The sequence below is a fragment of the Ochlerotatus camptorhynchus genome, unplaced genomic scaffold (assembly GCF_037179485.1).
Source record: "Ochlerotatus camptorhynchus isolate MF236.1 unplaced genomic scaffold, CSIRO-AGI_Acam_v1.1 ptg000077l, whole genome shotgun sequence".
In the NCBI taxonomy this organism is placed as follows: Eukaryota; Metazoa; Arthropoda; class Insecta; order Diptera; family Culicidae; genus Ochlerotatus; species Ochlerotatus camptorhynchus.
Genome location: NW_027040567.1, coordinates 10386490 through 10411677, shown reverse-complemented (window position 1 = coordinate 10411677; position 25188 = coordinate 10386490). Strand labels below are relative to the sequence as shown.

The following is a 25188-nucleotide window of genomic DNA, read 5'->3' as shown; positions in this document are numbered from 1 at the left end:
AAAAGGAATTAAATTCTTATACTAGCAATTTGCAGAAACACATCAATCGACTGCATATAGCAGGGGTTCCCATCACGTCTCTGATAGGGATATAGGTTTGTCTTCCTTGGGCCTCGAGGGTATTCTAAAGTCGCTCGCTGGTGGCGTTTCCAAACTGCGTGATCGATGTCATCGTAATCGTTTCCACACCGACAGATGTTGCTGTCCACGAGGTACTACTGGTTGAACATAAGTCTACTCATCATGTGAATGAAGTCACAACTTAAGTCCAAGCCTTTAACCACGCTCTCGAAGAAACATTAGGAATAATTGAATGTAACCACCGTTCAAGATTTCCAGTGTCCCAATCGGTTTGCCAACTCGAAAGGGTACGCCTGACGATAATTTTACATAGGTAAAATTAATAGTGAGAAATTCGCTTGTCATAAAATTCGTCGTCCTGCGAGAGAGAGTTCGCCCTCTCATAGCATGGGATTGAGCAAAGTGAGGGGACCCATACAAAGGTGATCATATATGATCTTTCGACCAGCACACTCATCGGCTCCTTTTTTTAAAGGAAATAAGATGAGTGCCTACCTGGTTTCATTGACCGAATAGCCTCAATCGAACTGAGACTATCCGAAAAGATGAAGTCATGGTCTGAGGGCATAATGGAAATCATTCCCAATGCGAAGTTGGTTGCTGCCAGCTCAGCAACAAAAACAGAATATTAGGACGGGACCCGTCTGTAAAATATCTTTTCATGCCATTGACGTTTTGGTACTTTTCAGTCAAATACGCGGGATAATAATGGGTCGAAGTTTATTGGGAATCCCATGAGTTGCTTGTTTCATGGTCAGATCATATTCAATTGAGGAACTGAGATTGGTGAACTGAGCACGGTCTAGAGTTGCTAGATTTTCAGAGAACTTCAGAGATGTGAAACTTCAAAAACATTAGAGACGTTTTGAGAACTTCAGGAAAGAACAGAGAACTTCGGAGTAGTTTCGTAAACATTAGATAAATTACATAAATTTTAAAGACGTCTTGAGAATTGTTAAAACTTTAGAGAAGATCCATGATGTTTAGGAAAATTGAGGGAACTTTAGGAAGTCCGATAAACTTCAGGAAAGCCTAAATATTTGATGAGAAGTTTGTGAGCATCAGGCTAGTTTCTCAAACTACAAAAGAACTATAAAGTGGTTTAATTAACTTTAGGAAAATGTTGGGAGCTTTAAAGTAGTTCTGCAGACCTCCAGAGTAGTCCATTCCATATTCAACGGATATTCCTCATGCAAATTAACTTAGAGTTAATCTCAGCATTCGCTTTGTATTCTCCCGAAACTCTCTTGGAATTATTCTAGAAATTCAATTGTAACACTTTTCTGAATTCTCTAAAAAAAATATCACCAGAATATACTTAGAATACTTCTCACAATTTCATTGAAATATTTCCCAAAATTTCGTTCGAACTAACCTCCGAATTCAATTTTCTTTGAATTTTCCTCGAAATAAACTGGAAATTATCTTCGATAAGAAAACCCTTTGGAAAGATTCTCAGAATTTTCATTGAATTAATTTCAGATTTTCTTTTAAATCTCCTAAATTTCCTTCAAGGGAAATTCTACTCACATTGTAAGCCTTCTAAGAATTCATTTGCATTTCTCCCTACAAATGCCTTAAATTTCTCCTCATAATTTGTTTGGCAAAATCTTCTGGAATTTTTTTCCGAATTCCTTTGAAGATCTCCTGGAGTTATTCTCATATTTAATTGAAATCTTCTTTTTTTCATCACTCTCAACCCCTATGTATTCTCCAAAAATGTCCAAGGACTTATGCTCCGGATTCGTTTTCTCGTAAATTTAATGAAATTATCCTCAGAATGTTTTTGAAATTTCCCTCTGTCAGTTCATAATCCAGCTGACGAGGCTACGAAGTGGGGAGCCGGACCGTATTTCAATTCCAACAGCATCTGGTACAGCATATCTGAATTTCTATACTTACCTGAACGGGATTGGAAGAGAGGTGATCCGGAAAAATCAGGAGAAGAGAGCTACGAGCTTGTTACGTTCATTGGGAGATACATGTTCCCGAATGTATTGTGGACATCGACCGATTCTCGAAGTGGACGCATTTGCAACGCGTCATGGCATACGTCCACCGTTTCATCAACAAATGTCGCAATGTTCGCCTTAACACCAAGGTTCTTACGAAGAAGGAGCTGAAAATGTCCGAAAACTTAAATTTTTCGACTAGTTCAGTGGCGAGATTATCACCCTGTCTACAAATCGTTTCCTCCCGTCAGAGCAACAACGGTCGTTAGAGAAATCCAGCAGTATCTACGAAGTCACACCAATGCTGGATGAATTTGAAGTTCTACGCGTGAACGGCAGAATCGTGGCAGCGCAATGTGCTTCAACTGATGCCAAATACGCCATCATCCTTCCGAAGAAACATCGACTGGCAGCGCTTCTGGTGGATCATGAGAAGAGAGAATGGCCAGATCCGTGAAAACAGCGCTGACGGCAGGCTATGACAATGCTCTGTACCACTTGCTCTGCACACGATGATTGTAGAAGCAGAATCCATAGTCAACAGCAGGCCGTTGACCTACCTTCCGCTGGACTCTGCGGAGTAGGAAGCAATCAACCCTAACCATTTCCTTCTAGGGAGCTCATCCGGCGTCAAGCATGCACGACTGGTAGGAAGATAACAACGCACTCTTGAAGCGATCGTGGGCCATGATCCAAGAACGGCTGAACTCGTTTTGGAAGCGTTGGGTACGGGAGTACTTACCCACGCTAACTAGAAGAACGAAATGGTTTGGGCTCGGAGAGGAATGTTGCAGCAGGGGACCTAGTAATAATTATAGATGACACCAGAAGGAACGGATGGACGCGTGGTCGCGTTCTGGAAGCCATAACTGCCTAGGATAGCAGAGTTCGGTAGGCGATCGTTCAAACGAATGGAGGAATACTCAGAAGACCGGTCTCGAAGCTTGCAGTTCTTGATGTGGCCAAAGAAGATGGAACCAAGGAGGGTCACTGGTTCCACCGGGGGGAGAATGATGCCACAAAGACAGACCATCTGGGAGCCCGGCCACGCAATGACGCGAAGGAGCTGCGTTCTTCATGCGTGACGGTTGAACCTGCTGTGGGGCGAACTGTCAACGATGACAAAAGGAACGACGAACAATGATATACAGGCAGACGCCAATGAAACTAGTAATATAACGTGTTCTAAGAGAAAATATTGAATTTACTAGTGAAATTTGCTAACAAAAATTGTTGTATACTGGTATATTACCGGTTTATTGCAGCTAAATAAAAATTTGAAATAGGTAATATATAGGTATTATGATGCGAAAAAGTGTTATTTACGCAAGGTCTAGATTACAGGTCGTATTTTCGTAGGTAAAGTTGAGTTAGATATTAACGCAATAAGATTACTCACTAACTGAATATGTTTAGGCCCAGTACCATCGATAAAGCATAGTTGAAGTGAGCAGTGGATTATATATTCGAGTAATTGGGCTACTGAATCGTAATTAAGGTTATGGAGGAAACTAACAGTTTATTCCTTATTTTACACTTATTTTAGTTTTGAAGCAACTGATAATAAAGCTGTCGAAAGTCGGAACAAGTTCAAACGGATAACCTGCTCTCTCTCTCCTAACAAAAGTTTTAAAAGTCAATAATTTACTAGGATATAGAACAATTTATGGGGTCAACTATAATTTTCTCAATGCCTTTTTTCATATGGGACTGATATACAATTATAGGCAGTGGACGTATTCTGGATCTCACCTGCTGCTCAAAATTTGATTGAGCAAGAAGAGTCAGATCTCACCATAGGTGGATACATTCAGGTATTTGTCATATCTCTTTAGTTTTATTACGAACTTTGGAATCGGCGTATGTAATTTCTTTTGACAACTTATAACCACAGCCAAACCGACGTAACTCTATAAATAAATTTTCCTTAAAAAAATATCGTCACGGAACTCACTAATAGCGGCGCCGGTGGTGCAGTGATAAGCGTGATTACCTCTCACCCCAGCAGGCCTGGGTTCAATCCCAGTCGGCGCCGCCGGGATGTTCTGAGGCATAACATCTCTGATCACGCCTTCCTTCGGAAGGGAAGTAAAGCCGTTGGTCCCCGGTTCATGGGTTGATGGGTCGATAGGTAGGGTCCAGGTGTGGGAGCTGCCTTCCTGGCGTCGGTAGCATTGGTGCTCAGCATGGAAAACTAGATCGACGGAAAACAAATCAAGGAAAAAAAATGAACTCACTAACGACAACTCGCGAGCTATTCGCGGAAAGAAGGCTTCCCGAGCAAGATAAAATAACTAATGAATACCTACTTCTGATATGATACCAAAATTTGGTATTGACCAGCATGACATTAGAGGTAAAATACCAAAGAATAATACCAAAAAATTATATGCAAAATACTTTATAAATACCAAAAATTGATATTTGGATACCAAAAGAATACCTGGGTGGTATTGTTTTGGTATTGCATTATCATAATTTGGTATTGGAATGGTATTGTGGGAACATTTTTTTGGTATTTTACCTCTTATGTCAGGCTCATCCATACCAATTTAAGGTATCGAGATATTCGTACCTGCTCGGGTTGCTTGCAAAGTCTCAAACAATGTTGCATACAAGTTCGATAGAATGTATAGAAACGTCAAAGTTATGCCGATGCCGACGCTGTGATGGGGGATTCACGAAACTAATAATATTTAAATTGAACGTTAAATGCGTGTACGACCATCGAGTAGAAGGAGTTACGTCTGTTTGCCTGTGTTATAACCATGCAAAATAGTTATACAATAATATCACGGTTCAAGGCCAATGTCAAGCAAAAATAAAACCGGCACACACTGAGATGGAATGACTGACAGCTGATGGTCACACAAATCCACCTTCCATCCGATGCTACTCGATCAGCTGCTTTCAAGCAATTAGCTAAATACCAGTCACTCTTGCTTGATTCACAGCACCGTTGCGTCTTGCGTAACGCACTCAATCCTTATTTAGAAGACACAAGTCTCTCACATACTTGACGTACGAAAATGATCCAAACACCTCGCAATGCGTTTAGTAGACGCACAAATCTTGCTTGTACCTAGTGGTAAGCTAGAAAACGCTAACGAGACAGGTTTTTGGTCTATGGCGATCAAACTTGTGTATGGTTGCACTTAGTGACTTGTTTGCACTGGTGACGTTTTGGAGGAACAAGCAGGTCAACAACATTTCAAAACCGACCAGATCTGATGATTTGCCAGGGTGTCAAAGACGGGGATTTGGATTGGACGTTTAGCTGTCTCCTTCGTGGCTTATATGGTCATTGAATGATTGCTTGATATCTAGCTTTACGGTTTGAAATCAAGTATATTCAGTACTGTAGATGTTTTGAGTAATGTTTTGTTGAATGACGCTTCAAAGCATTTACTACGTAAATACCAGTTTCCAATCAGGGAAGGCGCAACGCATCCGAACACGCCTTCTCTGCGGTTGATTAAATCTCCGGTGCATGAGATCATAAGCAACCACTCGCAAATGCGATTCCGGACTCGGGTCAGTGTGTGTTTTCATCTGTAACGAGTGCACTGTGGCACGATAAATTGAATGGTTTACGAATCAGGGTACATTAATCCGATAACGAGTGGAGAATACTATGAATCGCTCCGTGCGATTATCCTTGATTGGGGAGTGTTTTCAATATTTGTGATCTCGAGAATTGAATAATCGACTTCAAAACAGGTCATGCAGTTTAATTGAACGTAATTTATCAGAGTAGGTAGTAGGTTCTGAGTACATTCAAAGGCCACCTAAAAGGGGTTGTTCATTAACTACGTAGACAGTTAAGGGGGGGAGGGGGTCAATTATCCACGGCCATAAAATTAAAAAAAATGTGTATGAACAATTTTCTACGCAGGGGGAGGGAGAGCAAGAATCCCAAAAAACTGTCTATGTACACAGCCCCAAACGTCTTAAGGATGACATTTGAGATCTCTTTCAATATTTGTTTCATGATTTACCTTACGTTTAATAATCGCTCGTTTGAAGTTTTCGGGAGCCTGTATTGACAGTAATGATTGAAGGCTATGAAAAGAAGAAGCAGAAATATTTTAATTGCGACTTCTAGAGGATAACATTCAAAAGTTATGGATAATTTTAACCCAAAAAAATTACAGCTTACATTTTTGCAAAAGACAGCAAGTGCCTAAATCCAGGCGTTTATGACTTCATTCCTTGTCGATGATTCGAAGTATGGACGAAAGTTGGCGACATTTTTATTTTACGAGCAACGGTACGTACTACCGAAAGATCTGGCCTCCTCCGTAATATTTGTTTCACTTTCACGTCCTTCTGGTGGTTCCTTAAATACGTTTTTGTTCCGCTTGCCGTCTTCCTAGCTGTTGTCAAACGAGTATCGAACGATTTTGAAACGCTGTGAACAGTGCTTGCACAATTGCACGGCCGCACAATTGCTTTTCGGACTTACTCTTCTTTCGACGCCATTTTCGACTAAGCTCTTCTAATGTAAACAAAGGTTGTATTTTCAGAAAGAACAGACATACGTCCACCACTTTGCGAAATATTTCACTCGTTGATGAGATATTTCAAGAGACGCATGTGTTTTGTCGCGAACAAGCCTTAAACGCTGGCCAGCGTTGCCAGATTGTTTTCAAGCTTATCGGTATCAAATGTTTAAAAAATCGGTATTTATCGGTATTCACTATTTTGATTAATTTTATATTTTTGCCTATTTGTAGGCAAAAATTCAAAATTTTGGTCTAAGAACGAATTAGTAAAGTCGGAAGAAATTTCCGGGAATATTTGAATTAGTCTCTTAATGATACCGAAAAAACTTCCAGCGAAAGAATAAAGAAGATCTTGTTGAGGAAGTTTGCAGAACATTCTAATAAAAACGTCGGAAAAACATCCGATGGATCTTTCAAGACAAATATTAAGAAACTTCTGGCGAAAACTTTAGAAAATTTTGGAAAAATACACATAACGTACCCAGAGGAAACCAGAAAAGTTTTGAAATTGGAAGGCAATTCATAAGAAGCTCGGAAAAACCTTCTAATAGAAGTCGGAAAAACCCTACGGAGAATGACTTATGGAGAAACTTCCAGGGGACGAAATAAACTTCTGGGAGAACTTCCTGTAGAAGATGGAAGAAACTTTTTAGAGGCATTGGGAGAAACTTCCAATGGTAGATTGGAAGAAATTTCTGAAAAAAGCCGGAAGCCAGAGTGCTTACGGAACAGTCGCAAAATACTTCAAGGAGATGTTGGGGAAAAAATTTGGAAGAAATAGATTTCTGGGCTATGTTAACAACATTCCCGATGTTCCTTACATGCTCAAGTGATCCAGCAATATTTCTGATATTCATAAATAATCCCTGAAACCCCACAATTTGTCAAAAAATTTCAGAAAATTCCTGAATCACTTAATTCCTTGGAACTCTTTGGTTTTTGCAATTTTCCTGAAGTTAATGGGGCTGTTTTGAAGTTTAAAAAGTTTTCATGAACAGCTCGGAACTTTGCTGAAGTTTGTGGAAATTCCCTGAGTTTCTCGGAGCTCCTTTAAAGGTTCAGACATTTTCATGAATTATTGTGTCCTGATGTTCTCAAAGCTTTCCTAAAGTTATCTTAATTCTCCTGAAAGAAATGGAAGTGTCCTAAAAACCGTTAAATTTCCATGAAGTTCTTTGGACTTGTGATGTTTTCAAAATATCTCAGCCAAAACAAATTAGCCACAAAGCTATATCTAGTTAATCAAAGTCGAGCTATTTATTACGCTACGTTTCCGAGGAATCCCTTTAACCGAAGGGAAATTACAAACAGTCCACCAGTTCCTGCTGACCCAACCGAGGCTCATTCCAGGCACTCCTCCTGCAACGCGTTTTCGAGGCAATATTCCGACAGCTCGTCGGGTTCCTACAAGTGTCCGGACAGGAACTTAACCTTGCATATCTTTAAACTTACCCCAAAGTGTGAACTATTCTGAAGTTTCAGAACTTCTGGAAAGTTCCTGCAGTTTTCCTGAAGCTAATGGAACCGCAATAAATCCATGGAAGCATTCCAGAAGTTCCGGGAAGTTGAAAAAACTGACGCGAAAAGACGAAGACCCTTCGTAGACTACGAGGCTGACGACGTGTGGCTATGGGTCGAGTAGAGTGGAGATGACTTCTTCGGACAGCAGAGGACAACAACGCCTTAGCCTGATTGGTAAGGTAAGGGAGAAGACGAAAGAACCTTTCAAGGGAAGCCAGAAGAAGCTTCCAAGGGAAGTCGAAATAGATTTCCGGAAGTAATTGTAAAATAACTTACAGCGTAAGGTGGATGAAAATTCCAAAGGAATGTTGGAATAATCTTCGAAGGGAAGATTAGAGAAATTCCAGGAAGTTGAAAAATTAACATTTTGATTGATTTATTTGTTCAGTGAATAAAAGTATTTCCCGATTTCCAGGAATTACCGGGATGCGCCATCAGCTGTTTCTCGACCCGTTGGTAATTAAAAAAGGCGAGGAAATGGAAGCATTAGTCGAAAGAATATCAAGCATAAGACATTTAAAAAAAAAATTAGTGCTGGCTTAAAAATTTTAATGTTTAAAAAGATAAAACTTCTCATAATAGTTTCAGCGCGAGCGAGCAGTGATCATTTTGATTATTAAAAAAAAATCGGTATAAATCGGTACTGAAACTCAAAAATCGGTATCTGTACATCGGTATCAAGTTTGAAAATCGGTATAAATACCGATACATCGGTATTTCTGGCAACGCTGCGCTGGCCAGACTGCGCTATAACAAGTTTTAACTCTATAGTCTGAACAAGGCATTAGTTCAATGAAAAATGTTACCTTCAAGTTAAGGACAACAATCGTCCCAATCCTATGATTCATATGTTTTAAAACTGATATTGAATGCTGTTGAATGTTGATTAAATAAAATTGAACACGATGGTGCTTCTGAGAAAATTCGATTTTAAGTTTTTAAACAGGCTTGCAATTGCTCATTTCAGCTAAAATTCTATTTTTCGGAATTATGAAACTATGAGATACTATAAGGATAATTTTTATTTGTAAGAAGCAAGAATGAGTGGTCAATTTTGTCAATTTTACTTTCAGAAGGTCACAACTAGCGATTTTATGATCGCAAATTGCTCGTTCATCGCGTAAGTTTTTGGCATATTTATTTCCTTCAACTTCAATACCATAACCGTACGCTCGTACCTTACACTTAACTCCACTCATTAGGTTCTGTACCACATCTGGCTGCAGCTTCTTCTGTACGGAAACCCATTTTTTTCTTCATGTCTTCCTCAGATTTGACCTCCTTGGGATGCTTCCGTAGTGCCTGCTTCATAATAGCCCAGTATTTTTCGATGGGCCTTAGTTCCGGTGCGTTGGGGGTGGTTCATGTCCTTGGGTACGAAAGTGACCCCGGCTTCGTACCACTCCAGGACAACATTTGAATCTAGATCTGGCCAGAAGATCGTAGGGCCCTCGTGTTGCTTCAACAGAGGAAGCTGACGCTTCCTCAGGCATTCCTTGAGGTAGATCTTCCCGTTTACAGTCCCAGTAGTCACTCGGTTTGCCACATAAGCAGATCGCTTGCCAAATCATGTATTTCTTGGCAAACTTTGAAAGTTCCTGCTTCCTTACTTCCTCCGGAAAATCAAACTCGTGCTGGGCGGTGAAGAACAGTAGCCCCGGTAGTCCGCCTTGACGTAAGTCTCATCATCCATGATAAGACAATGAGGCTTCGTCAGCATCTGGGTGTACAGTTTCCGGGCCCGTGACTTTCCCACCGTATTTTGCCGTTCGTCACGATTTGGAGCCTTCTGCACTTTGTACGTATGCAGTCCCTCTCGGTCCTTGGCTCTCTGAACGAAAGACTCGGACAGATTCAGCTTTTTGGCCACATCCCTGACCGAAGCATTGGGATTCCGCTTAAACGCTTTCACGACACGCTTGGGATCCTGATTACTAGTAGAACATCCATTCCCAAGTAACAATTTTGGTTTTATGGGGGCTCTGTAGACCATGATTTAGATTTGTAGAATGCTTTACAACCTCTATAAAGCTTGCAATGTTACTTGGGTTCTGACACAGCATTTCTCCTTCCGTTCGATGCTCAGAGTTTCCTATTAACGTTTAATCACACGACTCACCGTTGACTGCACGATTCCGAGTTGTTTTCCGATGTCCAGATGAGAGAGTTGAGGATTTTCCAGGTGCGTGGGCAAAATCAATTCGCGACGTTGCTTTTCGGGTGACGCGATTTTTTCCGACTTTCGAAAAACTGACAGCGATAAAAAATACAGTGTAAACAATACTAAACTACTTCAACCCAAATTTTCAAGAGAAAATACCCAATGGGTAATTTTTCACGGCGTTTTTCCGTGATGCAATTTGATGTGGGACACCCTTTAGCTTCATAAATCCGAAAAATAGCATTTCAGCTGTAATGAGCATTTGCAAGCTTGTTTTTAAACGCAAATATTAAATTTTTGGCAACACTGTACAAGCATAATAAACGCACATTTAGGTCTAATTTTCTCATCAAAACACTATAATGTTAATTGTAGCTTTATTTATTATGAAGTGATAAAAGAAAGTAGTGCTTTCATGGAAATCACGATGCATATAAAATGCTTCCCTGGACCGAGGGGTGCTTCGATCGGCACAAAAAATGTGATTCACAAAAGTTAGACCAAGGAGATTAGGAGATGTTTACTCCTCCTGATTTTGTAAAAACAAATCTACCATATCAAAATGGTAGGAGGAAAAATATGAACGCGCATTTGAAATTCAAACTTCAACTTCGAAACAGATAATATGCCCCCCCCCCCCCTCAGGATAGCAGCCCTGGCCCCATGCTGGATCCGGCACTGCATACCTGCAGCTCTTCCACTCCCAAGAGTGGACTACTCTATAATAAAAAGTATCGACTTCTATTCTGTTCAACTGAGATTTTATTTTTTGCGAGATCTCAGGCTTTGAACATCCCAGACTTGGGGGATCTGGAACTTTTCATGATTCTAGGTGGATATTAGATCTTTCGAAATTGTAGGGCTTTCAAAAATTTCACATTCCTCACGGACTTTGAAAAACTGCTCAGCATTCTTCTCCCAATTTAAGGGCACGATTGACGGAATCGTTTTTCCATACAATTTGCTTTACCACTTCGCATCTTCACGGGTCCACATCTGGCGATCTACTTATTGTACAAATGAATCTGCATTTTTGCTGCAGAGAAGCAAGCATCGCGTTTGATTTTCAGATCTGTATGACTTTTGGTTGTCCGAGATTAGTGCCAGTGAAAACGTGAAGTGGATGGATTCCACGAACTTTGTCCTTATGGTAAAAGTGACCTTGTGAGTATATGAAAACTTCAAAAATGGTTTTATCTGAGACATCACTTCAGATTGGAAAAATCTCTCGTCATTTTGTGCCAAATAATAAAACGGAAAACATCTACGAGAGCTTTTTGCAATCTGAAATGATGTCTCAGTGAAACGCATTTTAGAAATTTTTATTTATTCACTAGATCCCCTTCACCTTAAGGCTGAAGACATTTTGGATTAGATTGAGTAATTTTCTTTTCATTCCGTTATAATTGCCTGTCTTCTGAAAGATATCCGTATTTCGTCCATTACATGTAGACTTCCTTAGTGCCAAGTACTCAAGCACCACTAAATAGACTCTAAGCCTTAGAGGTTCGAGACTGTTAATATTTCAAAAGGTCATATCTGCTTTAATCGATTCTCTGTAAACCATGGCCACTTAGTAATGGAACAAAGCCTTTGGCTTGTTACAGCACTCCTGGCGGACGTTTTCGGAAGCTTTTGACGTCTATTTGTTGACAACAACAATAACAGTGTATTTTTCAGTTTGTAAAAGGCTCTTGTTTTGGAGACAGTCACCATGCAAGAGGAGCGTAGAAAAAAATTCGTGCACAGTACACCTGGAACATCCATCGTGGTCCGCGTACACGCTGGTTAAAGGTAGAATTTTACAATAGAGGTAACTCTAAGACCAGAAGATCCCGTAGAAACGTGCTCAACTTTTTGGTTCAGCTCTGGTACTCTCTTCGATCCCAAGCTAATCGATGCACCCCTCGAAACATAGGAAATCCATGAACCCCTCATTTTATGTGTCAAATATTCATAGCGAATCAAAACAAACATAGTGCAGTACTAGAAATGCGGCTAGGATGGGGTACGTTAATCGGTTTGCTTGGGACCAATAGGCTTGTCAAGTAGTGAGCCAATTTTAAATTGTTAGTTTCCACCGGTTGATTTGACTATGGCTTCTCAAAATGTACAGGGAAACCTTGATGACCAATCGGAAGCCTCAAAGTAAATGCCGGAGTGGAACTGCCAACCGTCAGTTCCATGGAAAAGTCGTGAGGTCCATCAGAAGCAACCCATGTATGTCCGGTCGCGATTTGAGTAAAAAGTATTATGCCGCCTGTAGTACAGTGCAGCGAATTCGCTATCACGAAGGCTTACAGGCATACCGCGCCAGTAGGCAACCAAATGGATCACTCAAGCAGAATACCGTAGCTAGAACCCGTGCACGAAAGCTGTATGACAACCTGTTCTGCTGACCAAGACAGTGGGTTCATACTTATGGATGATGAACCGATTTCGGACAGCTTCCAGGGCCAAAATTTTACAAGACGAAGGCTCGAGGAGGTGTCCCTGGCAGATTCAATTTTGTTTTTACGGATAAATTCGCATACCAATAGGGGAAATGACGGCTTCGGCATGACAGACTATTTTCGGCAACCCAAATTGAAACACCATTTTCACTGGATTTTCTTACGAAAACACTTCACTGCATGCAAACGATTCTTTATGCTTTCAGCTTCAATTTGACTATATTTTTACCACTGAGAAAAAGCAATCTAGCAAGGTTTTCTTGAAATACAACACACGTACTACAAATTGTAGCTGATTTCGAGTTGCCGATAATAGAACAGCAGATTTACATGCAGTTCAAATGGAACGGTTGCCGAAGAAAAACTGGTTGTCGACAATACTCGCTCTCACTAGAGAAGATTGGAGTTTTGTAAAAGCGTTTCAAAACAGTTTTTGATAATTCTTTCGACTGAAATTGTTAGAGCAGCTGGCAGCAAAAGATTGTAAGCAAACCAATACTGCATATGTGTGCGTTCCTTAGAGAAAAAGGCTGCTGCTTAGGTTGCCGAGAATACGTAAATTCCCCTATATGATCTGGCAGAGAATTGCGGCTGCGACCAGAATGGAAAAGTTTTCGTCACAAAACCGAATGTCTCCAGAAGCGAATTCTGCCGGGAAGTACAACAATGGTACAATGACAACGGAGTCAAGTTTGTTCCGAAAACCCTCAATCCGCCTAATTGTCATCAGTTTAGGCTAATTGAAAACTACTGGGCAATTATGAACAGGAAACTGAAGGTAAAAAGTACAGTCATCAAAACGGCAGCACAGATGAAAAATTGGTGGGATAAAATCGTCAAAACAGTGGACGATGGGTCGTATAATGGGAAAAGTTCGAGAATTGCTTCGAAACCACGACGAATAATTCTCGCGTCTCTTTTCAAATAGACCAATGTAACATATCCACCATTTTGACAAAATTTAAGTTGAAGTTCGACAGATTATTATTTTAACTGTTTAGAAACAATACATTTTGCAATACAATGAACAATTTTCAATTTTTAATGTAGTCAGTGAATAATAACGTTGGAAAATCAGTAGAAACGGTAAAATCACAATTTGACTTTGAATTTCATGCTAAAATATAGAAAAACCACATAGGACGTTTTGGCTAGTCAAGTTGTACATCGGACATGTTACATTGGACGATTTTTCTCAATGAAATAATCAATAAGTGTTACATTGGATGTTTTGTTCTACACGATACTACATTCCCTTTCACAGATTTCAGAATAGAGTACCTAACCTAACCATGCCCCGCCTTTAGAAAATCAATCATGTTTGTCCAAAATAATTTCAAACTGTACATCGGACAATTTTTTGTCCAATGATAGCTTAAATAAATTAAAGTAAATTCGGATAGGTGTTTTTGTATCACATAGTCTTTCTTAATCTAGCGCAGTTTAGCACCAAACGGAATGTTATTATTACTGATGGCTTTCAAATTTATTTACCTTTCCGTACGTACCGTAAGATTTGATAAAGAGAAACCAATCGTTGAGATATTGTCAAAAGTCTAACACTGCTTTTTGACGCCAAACTCGGCCTACGGATTCTAAACTCGGCCTAACGCATTGAAACGCCATTGAAACGCCAATGAATTCACTTGGGCCTATCGGATGAAGATAACAATCGGTCGGAGCGCTTCTTTTGTTTTTGGGAATAATGGGTGCACACCTGTTCAACATCGCGTTAGAAGGTGTGATCAGAAGAGCTGGGATAGACACGAGTGGCACGATATTCAGGAAGTCCATCCAGCTCCTTGGTTTCGCCGATGACATTGACATTATGGCACGGAACTTTGAGATGATGGCGGAAGCGTACATCAGACTGAAGGCTGAAGCTAGACGGATTGGACTTGCCATCAACGCATCAAAGACAAAATACATGAAAGCAAGAGGTTCTAGGGAATACAATGTTAGCCTCCCACCCCGAGTTCAGATTGACGGTGACGAAATCGAGGTGGTCGATGAGTTCGTGTATTTGGGCTCACTGGTGACCGCCGAAAATGATACCAGCAGAGAAATTCAAAGACGCATTATGGCAGGGAATCGTGCCTACTTTGGACTCCGGAGGACGCTCCGGTCGAATAAAATTCGCCGCCGCACGAAGTTGACTGTCTACAAGACGCTGATTAGACCGGTGGTCCTTTACGGCCACGAAACCTGGACTATGCTCGTGGAGGACCAACGCGCCCTTGGTGTTTTCGAACGGAAGGTGTTGCGTACCATCTACGGTGGAGTGCAGATGGATGACGGAACGTGGAGGAGGCGAATGAACCACGAATTGCACCAGCTGCTGGGAGAACCATCCATCGTCCACATTGCAAAAATTGGGCGACTACGGTGGGCTGGGCACGTCGTAAGAATATCGCACGACGACCCAGTGAAAATGGTTCTAGAAAGCGACCCAACAGGAACAAGAAGAAGAGGCGCTCAGCGGGCAAGGTGGATCGACCAAGTAGAAGGCGACCTGCGGACCCTTCACAGTCTACGAGGCTGGCGAAGTGTGGCCATGGATCGAGTAGAGTGGAGACGACTTCTTCGGACAGCAGAGGACAACAAGGCCTTAGCCTGATTGGTAAGGTAAGTAAGGGTGCACACCTTCTTATCACGCGTTCTCATTGACTTTGTTCCGTAGCTTATTAACTAAAGTATCGTACCAAACGCATAATTGGCTTTTTAACTCTGAAATCATGGAGTTATGAAGTTTTCTGCTCGATAGGCCCAAAATGGGCGAATAGGCCGAAGTAGTTCTCTAACCTACAATGATAGAAGAACAGGAAAAACGCAGTAGGCTCTGGCCACAAACGGTAGGTTTTGTTTTCGCTGGCGTTGATTTCATCTGTTTTCCGCATATTTTTTAATTGCACCAACCCTAATAAAGAAATACAAAAAACGAACGATAGCTAAAATTGTTGAACTTTTCCACAAATGGTTTGGATGATACCCCAAACACGTCGTTAAACAAAATAACCATACGAATTAGGGAAGTAAAAAATATTAGTTTTCGCGTGTGGATAAGCGTAAATCACGTTTTAATAAGCTTTTAGTGAAATTGTAATTAACGTGGAAACTCTGGGACAATAATTTGTTTCGACTAGCTACACACTTAGAAATACCTAATTTTACACGTGACGGAATACATCTTTGACATAAAGGATGGGACGTAAACAATTATGTCATGTAAAATTAAATGCTCCGAGACTGAAAAGTTCGTTACTCGACGAAAATTTCGTTTGATTGAGCTGAATTCGCGTCTCTTATGACTCAATTTTATGTCAAAATTGACGCTCGTATATGTCAGTCTCAGAGCACCTAAAATTACATGATTTTTTCTAAGTTTGTAGCTGTGTTGCTGTGGTGTCGCGTTGGTCGGTTTTTCTTTTCGCTTGTTTTTGGTGCTTTGCCTCTCTTCCAAGGTGCTGGCGTTCTGCCTTCCGGAGAATGCACGCGAATGAGGTGTTAGGCAAAAATTCAGTGCAAATGAAAAACTTCGCATGTGATTCAAAATGTTGTGTTCGGTTGTAAAAACAACGCGGAAAGTTTTTTTTCGATTACCGCGAGTGAACAAACCGGTGCATTTTCGGAGGCAGAATTTGGTCAGATCCATCTCATTATTAATCAATCATAAATGCATATTTCCAAATATTTCGAAATCTGGAAGTGTGTTTGCAGTACCATTATTCATACACTCCCGATCGTAAATTTAAGGACACCCCCAAAAAAACATGAAAAATTTGTTATGTTCATATCTCTGTCATGTTACGTCCAATTTTCGTTCTCTTTAAATCATTTGAAAGGTATTGAATGGAACTTTCTTCGTAGGCAAATTGTTCAAATAATTTTCAAATTTTGTGTGCTAAAAGTTCACCCAAAGTTACAATATTTTTCAAAATTTACTCTGAAGAATCGTGACTGATTTTCTCAGAATTGGGTTGGCCAAATTTTTAAATAAAAGTGGTAGTATAACACTTATGCTATACCATTCATACCATTCAAATAACCTTTGGAGATCGAAAATTGAACGGAAAATGAGAGATCATTGAACAAAACATATTTGCATGGTTTTTTTGGGGGTGTCCTTAAACTTATGATCGGTAGTGTATGATAAAGGTAGTGTTAACACGCGGGCTTATTGTATGTGAAAGTAACCTCGGAATGGACGTGAATTACCAGGCATTCTGAAATGGGTTGCTGAATCTGCAGTAGAGCTGTCGGTTTCTAACTCCCGGACTAAACTTGCTTTAACTTATTACATCAAGAATTGTTGGAAGTACATTTCTTCCATAATACTACTGCCGGCCAGTGGGGGTTAGATTGAATACACACACACACACATACAATGATAGAAGAACAATAGTTTGTATCGATTAACTCGATTTGTTTACATTTGTTACTTAGGACTTTTTGAAAAGTTAGGCGAGAATTCGTTTCGTTTTTTTTTTTTCTTAAAACCGTTTTCAAATCCGTTAATTCAAATCCGAAATAGACCGAAATGATGTTGTTCCATTACTATGTGGGCGATGCTTTATCAACTTTCTCTTTCGTTAATAACACAGCTGCATAAACATTCCCTGTTGTGTTTGACGGTTTGGACGCTAGATGAGAACATTCTTAATCAGATTATGTGACAAAAATAGGCTGAAATCTGTCTGCATAACCGTGATTATCAAAAAAAAAACATGATGAAGAGAACCGACTAAATCAGATAAGAATTTAAATCTAAATCAGCCTTTAGGCAGAAGTGAAACAAAAAACTATTCTACTCGTGTCCTTCCAACGGGAGAGGTGCGGAAAAAAACACTTATTCATAGCTCTAAGACCCCTGATAAATGGGTGGGTGCATCTTGACCTGACCCACTCGTCCACCCGGTTCACACAATATCGGTACGCATGCAACACACAGTGCTTCAAGCAAATCCACCAGGCGTTGATAAGGTTGTTATCTCCGCAACTTGCACGACAGCTACTTAACAACGGCATACTCCGACGATGTAATAATGCTACTGATGCCCGTTCGTGATTAGTTGTTGCATTTAATGTGTTTATCGCCTGCTTGTACGTACATTCATCCAACGAGTATAACCGCACGCCTACAAACTGAGCTGAACTGAAAGTGAAAAAAAAAACGATGTTGCCCGATAAGCGCAACGGCAAGTACCGCTGCATCTAAAATAAAAACAATGATGTAATGGTTGTTTTATTTTTACCGATTCTGCCACTACTTACCAGTATTAAATGGAGGGCAAAAGTTCATTAATAAAACATCCCACTCGATGAGTATGCGGTGAATTACTCATACGGTTTGTACTCATTATCATTCTGAATCCGATGGGAAATTGTTACTCATGCAGTATTATGTAGATACGCCCTGAAAACCGATATGCAGCAAGCCTATTGTATACTAATGTGTTTTATCTGCCTTTCGCTTTTCTTTGCTTTCGTCTAGGAAATGGTCCACGCGAAGGATCCCCCGGCGCATTATCTCACCAAGCTACGAACCTATCTGGATCCGAAAGCTTCGCGAAGTCATCGGGTAAGTTGAAACCTATAACAGCTAAGAACGATAGGAGTTAAGCCACGAAACGTGCGACTGTTGATCAATGTCAATGAAAGATAGCGGACTCAAGCGTAACAAATGTCCTATATCTTCTACTAAATGTTATTTTAACGTAGATTCAAAACAGATTGGTGGAAATAGTCCAAGAACTTGTTTTTTTTTATAGCCACAAAACCAACTCAATGTCGCTATTCTCAAAACAAAACAACAAATCTTCCACATCGCCTTCTCCCGTGACCAAACTAGATCAACCGGAGATGCTTATAGGTTGAACCAAAGCCACACATCATTCCCCGCGATCCGATCCAATCCGATCCGATTACCATTCCTCAGGATCAATGATGCGCACAATGATGGAATGGGTTAACCTCGCTCGCACTTCGCTGACCAAGGCAGTCCCGGGGCGGTAATAAAACCCCAACCGTTACCAATTGCTAATGTTCGCGTTACAACGCGAGATCAAAACAAAATGTCACCGTCCGTCGGCTACGCCATATCAATGATAAGCGATGAAATAGAATGAAATAAATATAGCATTCACTTGATCTGGATCTCCAGTGACACAGGATGCGGGCTGGCCGCAATTTTCCACACACACACACACGCCGGGATTGATCGCTGCTGACCAATGCAATCAATCTTGTCGGGGGTTCGCCTCATCTCATATGAGGGTGCACATTGCGGGAGGTTTCGGATTTCCTCTCTCTCTCTCGCTGCAATTCGATGTTGCAATCAATGAAGATTAATGTTAAAAACAGAATGCACAATTGGAGGGCTGATTTACACTTTGAAAACAATGTTGTTTGTTTGCGGTGCAGTGATATTTACGATTATGAAGTAAATGTTATGAATTACAATGGTTTTATAGGCCTTTTAAACCGGTGATCTCTTGATGCATCTTGATGCTAGATGATGCAGATTTCAAAATGTAAAAATGCACTGTTAGGTATTGGAGAGAAGTTTCGAACACTTATATTTTTCGAGTTGAGTAGCCCTTGAGTTTTATCCCCCGTAGAATTATCACAAAATTAATAAAAGCTTTAATTGAGATCACAGAGAGTGTTGAGATATAGAAGCATTTTAAAATTTCAATCTCATACCTCACCGTGAAATTTTAAAATCTGAATGTTCAAGCCTATTATAAAATATAATAATAATAATTATTATTATTTGACCAAATTGCACAAATTCGTAAGTGGTACAAGTCCTACACCATTATTTGAGAGTACTGCCATCTCCGTCCGTTATTGTATTGACCGAGATATGGACAGGGTGGCAAGTGAACCAGGAAAAACAGGAAAATGTCGGGATTTTTTTTACTAGGAAAAACCGGGAATGTTTAAGCAAAACCAGGAAAATAATAATTTACAGATGCATGTCGCTTTGAAATGATAACTTTACTTTTTTATGTGTGATGCGTGCAGAATAATATACCTGTATATTCAATACACTTTGTTATTCGAGCAGAAAAGCATGACACCGTAACTCGCAACAACTCAAAATAGAGTCGAACATGCTCATTTAAGCGGGAAGTATGGCTACTCAAAAGTGAGTAGGCCCACTTTTACTCACTTTTGAGTAAACGACGTTCTCGCGCAGAGTGATTAAAAATCACTCTGTGATATTTGCAGCTGAGAAGTTTGTTTATTTCATTTGTTTGAATTTTGATAATTTTGGGCCGTCCCTGAGTTGAAGTGGGATCCAGAGGAACGATAAAAATTAATTTACATCTTTAAGTAAAGCTATACATTGTTGGTAGCGACAAAATTCATTGGGAGTGTTAATAGCATATAAGTAGATTAGGATGTTTTCGCTGTGTTTGGTTCGGTCCAACAAAAATTAAACCTCTGAAAATGAGTTGGAGCGTCTTTATGTAAATTCAAGAATGGTAAGAAGTTAAGAGATATATTTCTGAATACTTATAGTTCTTCATTGTGTGCTTAAGAGCCGGATAAATTGGGACATTAAGCTATCCAATGAAAATTAAGAATTGTTATCCTGCTTGGATGGACGAATTTTTGCTTGCTTGAAGTAGCAGATTATGGTTAAATATTGAACTCAGGGTCACATGGACCAACATTTCTAATTTTGTGAAAGCACAACTCTGAATATCAAATTTTTGTTTATGCTGATGGAAAGAAAGTGGAATCTCAAGTAACCAACAAGCCTGCTTAATAATAATCCGACTAATAATGTGCCGAAGTCCTGAATAAGTGTATGTTAGTTTTATATACACGCAAAAAAACCGTTTCGGTATTTGTGAACAACAAATCACGAAAGCTTGAACTGCTAGTTCGTTTGAATTCATGACTTAGTTCCCGTAAACGTGATCGAGTAAATAACATTTTGATGAAATAAATCCAAAATCCATGAACTTAAGTCACTCCTGTTCAGCGCGACCATCGATTTCATAACGCTACAGAAAACACAAAATAAAATCATGATTTCGTGGTTCATGAACCCATAAAGGCCGGCGCACAATAGATACGTTTTCGGGTTTTTTGACAGATAATGCAAAAAAACCCGAAAACGTATCTATTGTGCGCCGGCCTTAAGTGTGATTTTCGTTCCTAAAATCGTGAACTTGGATCACATGCAGTGCTGCAGCTGTCATTTTCAGTAGTTGTTGATTTTATCCTCATAGAGTGCTCGGATCCGTCGAGAATAGTGTCTTGATTATTAGTGAGTGAGCTGAGCCGTATCATTGAAATGGTGGTCCGGCACAATGGCAGTGGCTGGGACGTACGTGTCATCATACTGGCCGTCCTCGAACAAAAAGAATCCCCGAAGGCATCCGGTGTTCTTGCTCCCGCCGCTCCGATGGAAGTCGAAGGTGGTGTTGATTTGTTGAGCTGAAAACTCGGTTGAAAGTGTGTTCATTCCATCTGCTGGACAGATACCTGCTGCCAGTTTGGGATGCGGGTAAAACCTGCATCAAGGCTTCCGTTGTTTGCATTCCACTTCCTCACTCCATTTAAAATATTGGTAATTATAATGAAATTGACATTTTACAGTCCATGAACCATGTTCCCGTTTTCAAGAACAAGGTTCACGATATCAATAACAACGCATGAACATAAATCACGTTTGCCAGAACTAGATCATGATTTTCCGAACAGAGTTCACGATTCTATGACTTTTGTTGCATTTGCAGGCGTTACGTTTATTTTGTGGAACAATGTTCACGATTTCATGATTTTTATTCATGGTGTACTTTCGTAAACGAAAATTTTCCGAACATCGCGACTGGAGGTTGACGAATTTCGGAACGGATTTTTTCCCGTGTAGCAAAATCAACCTAAATTAGCGGGCTTATTGGTTACCTCCCAAGTAACAATTTGAGTTTTATGAGGGTTCTTTTTTTTATCTAGTTCGTTTATTTGGAAGGCTCAATCGCGTTAGCTTTACGGAGCCGATAATTCATTGTTCACTGTGTGTAACAAAATTCACTTAATTCTATGTCTAGTAGGAGTTGGGCCGATTACTCGCGGCTTACTCGAGGTTAGAAGGGTACATTTTCGAAGGATAGGATCAGGGGAGGAGCTTGGGGTAGGGTTTCGTTGCCTCATCAGAGCGTTGTCGCCAGTTTATTTATTTATTTATTTATTTATTTCGTCAACCAACGTAGACTAGTACAACTAATACAGTTTTGTTTTCTTAAATATATATTTATATAAAAAAGTAGTGTCAGCTTTCTTGTCTTTTCTTTTATGAGTTGTTATTTCTTATGGAATAAAAATATTGCTTTAGTTTATGCCGAGACATTGTAAAGTCAATGGTTTCGCAGTGTTTATTGTAAGAGGCCATCATGCGGTTTAATGGTATGTATGAACGGTATGAACGGTAGTGCTGTTCTAGCTTCGTCCGGAGTTCGACCGGCTGGTGGGTGACCAGTGGGCGACGATGAGACTCGTCGAGACGGGGGGGGGCAAGACAAACAAAAACTATTAAAGAGAGACAAAAGAGGAATTAAATTCTTATACTAGACATTTGAAGAAACACATAAACCGACTGCATATAGCAGATATCGCGAGTTCCCAACACGTCTCTGATAGGAACATAGGGTTGTCTTCCTTGGGCCTCAAGGGAATTCAAAAGTCGCTCTCTGGCGGCGTCATTATCCGTACATTGCCAAACTGCGTGATCGATGTCATCGTAACCGTTTCCACACCGACAGATGTTGCTGTCTACGAGGTTTATTCTATTGAGATGAGCATCTAGCGAGTAGTGGTTGGACATAAGTCTACTCATCACGCGAATGAAGTCACGACTTAAGTCCAAGCCTTTAAACCACGCTCTCGAAGAAACATAAGGAATAATTGAACCACCGTCCAAGATTTCCATTGCCCCAATCGGTTTGCCAACTCGAAAGGGTACTCTGACGCACTAAATGGTAAAATTCATCGTGTGAAATTTGCCTGTCATAAAATTCGCCTTCCTGTGCGCCCACCTTTGCGAGAGAGTCCGCCTTCTCATTGCCTGGGATTGAGCAATGTGAGGGGACCTATACAAAGGTACCTTTGAAAGGAAATAAGATGAGTGCCTACCTGGTTTCATCGACCGAATAGGCTCGATGCTCGATCGAACTGGGACTATCCAAGAAGATGAAGTAATGGTCTGTGGGCATATTGGAAATCATCCCCAATGCGAAGTTGATTGCTGCCAGCTCTACAACAAAAACGGAACAAGGTTCCTGTAGTTTGCGGAAGGCGCTAGAGTTTTCATTGAAGACACCGCAGCCAGTGGATCCATTGAGACGGGACCCGTCTGTAAAATATTTTTTCTCGCAATTGACGTGTTGGTACTTTTCAGTAAAATACGCGGGATAATAATGGGTCGAAGTTGATCGGGAATCCCATGAGTTGCTTGTTTCATGGTCATATATTCAATTGAGGAACTGCGATTGGTGAAGTGAGCACGGTCTGGAGTGTAACAAGGAAGGCACATATCTGACGATATATAGTGGTGGTAGATTCTCATAAATCGAGATTGTGTGTTCAGCCCAAGAATTTCTTCGAAATTCGCAATTATAAGTGTGTTTGTCACTACGCATTTGATTAGTATTCTGAGAGAGAGTTCCCAGAAACGGTTCTGGAGGGGTGTTACTCCTGCCAGAACATCGAGACTCATGTTATGCGTTGAGTGCATACAGTCGAGAGCAATACGCAGACAACGAATTCGTTCCAATTTTATTAGGTGACATTTTCTTGCCCAGAGAAAGCAGAAAGAGCCGTACTCTAGAACAGAGAGAATAGTTGTTTTATAAAGCGTTATGAAGTCTCCCACCATTTGCCGCAAATTGAACGGAGAAATTTGATCCTCTGTTGACATTTTTGCTTCAAATACGTAATATGGGTATTAAAAGTGCAATTTGAATCAAACCAGACCCCAAGGTACTTGAAAGACAATGATTGGGTAATGTTTCTGCCCAAAAAGTTAAGATGCATTTGGGCTGGGTACCGCTTTCAAGTAAACACTACCAGGCCAGTTTTCTGTGGCGAGAATTCGATCCCTAGATTCCTAGCCCAAGAAGACAAGTTATCATTTGCAATGTTCCTTGCAAGTCCACGGCATGTGGACGTCTTACGGAAACCACACCGTCATCTGCAAGTTGTCTTAGCGTGCATTGTTCTGCCAAACAGTTGTCGATATCTTTGACATAAAAGTTATAAAGAAGAGGGCTGAGACATGAACCTTGGGGCAGGCCCATATAGTTAATTCTGGAAGTTGTCAGTTTTCCAAGAGAAGAGTTCATTTGCTTTTCTGACAGCAAACGGTACAATAAATTATTTAAAATTCCAGAAAGTCCACATCTGTGCAGATTTTCTGATAGAATTTCAATGGAAACTGTATCAAAATCCCCCTTAATGTCCAAGAATACTGAAGCCAATTGCTCCTTGTGCGCAAAGGCCAGTTGAATATCTGTGGAAAGCAGCGCTAGACAATCGTTTGTTCCTTTGCTCTTGCGGTACCCAAACTGTGTATTTGATAGCAAGTTATTTGTTTCGACCCAGTGATCGAGTCTCCGAAGGATCATTTTCTCCAACAATTTCCTAATGCACGAAAGCATCGCAATCGGAGGGTATGAGTTATGGCCAGACGCTGGTTTGCCAGGCTATTGCTTTGACCTGTCTCCATTCAGGCGGTATAATGTTGTTTTCTAGTAAGGAATTGAATAAGTCTAGCAAGCGTCTTTTAGCGATATCTGGGAGATTTTTCAGAAGATTGAATTTAATCATATCGCTTCCCGGTGAGGAGTTGTTCGATGAAAGAAGAGCCATAGACAATTCCAGCAGTGTGAATGGTATATCCAGAGATCCGCCGTTTGGAGACGTTTCTCGAAAAACATGCTGTGCTGGAACTGAGCCCGGACAGACCTTTTTAGCGAAATTGAATATCCATCGGTTGGAGTATTCTTCACTCTCATTGAAAGATGAGCGGTTACGCATGTTGCGAGCCACCCTCCACAAGGTGTTCATTGAGGTTTCTCGTGAGAGTCCCTCGACGAAATTGCGCCAATAACCGCGTTTTTTTGCTTTGATTAATTGTTTCAGCTTTGTCTCAAGCTTTGAATATTCCTCGAAGTAAGTGGAGGTTTTGTGTCTACGAAAAGCTTTGAAAGCATCAGATTTTTCTACATTCAATTTTGTGCATTCTTCGTCCCATCCAGGTGTGGCTGGTCTCCTTTTGAAGGGCGCACTTGGAACTTTTCTTTTTTTGTGCTTCAAGTGAGCTTTTATACATCAAATCGGCGAGGAATCGATATTCTTCCAATGGTGGAAGCATATCTATTGATTCGACACCGATTTTCACCATCGTTGCATATTTCTGCCAGTCGTTGTTCCTTGTAAGATCACATGGAACTCGAGATGGTTCTGCAGAGTGAGGGCCACACTTAATTGAAATGATAATT

The 25188-nt window shown here is 40.5% G+C and overlaps 1 protein-coding gene across 1 annotated transcript in view; it reads left to right on the top strand.

Annotated features, from left to right (window-relative positions):
* Positions 1–25188, top strand: part of Frl (formin-like protein) — a 156387-nt gene that overhangs the window by 104220 nt on the left and 26979 nt on the right. The window contains exon 3 of the mRNA XM_065217509.1: positions 18165–18251. Coding sequence (XP_065073581.1) covers positions 18165–18251 — 87 coding nt within the window. The remainder of the gene's footprint in view (positions 1–18164; positions 18252–25188) is intronic.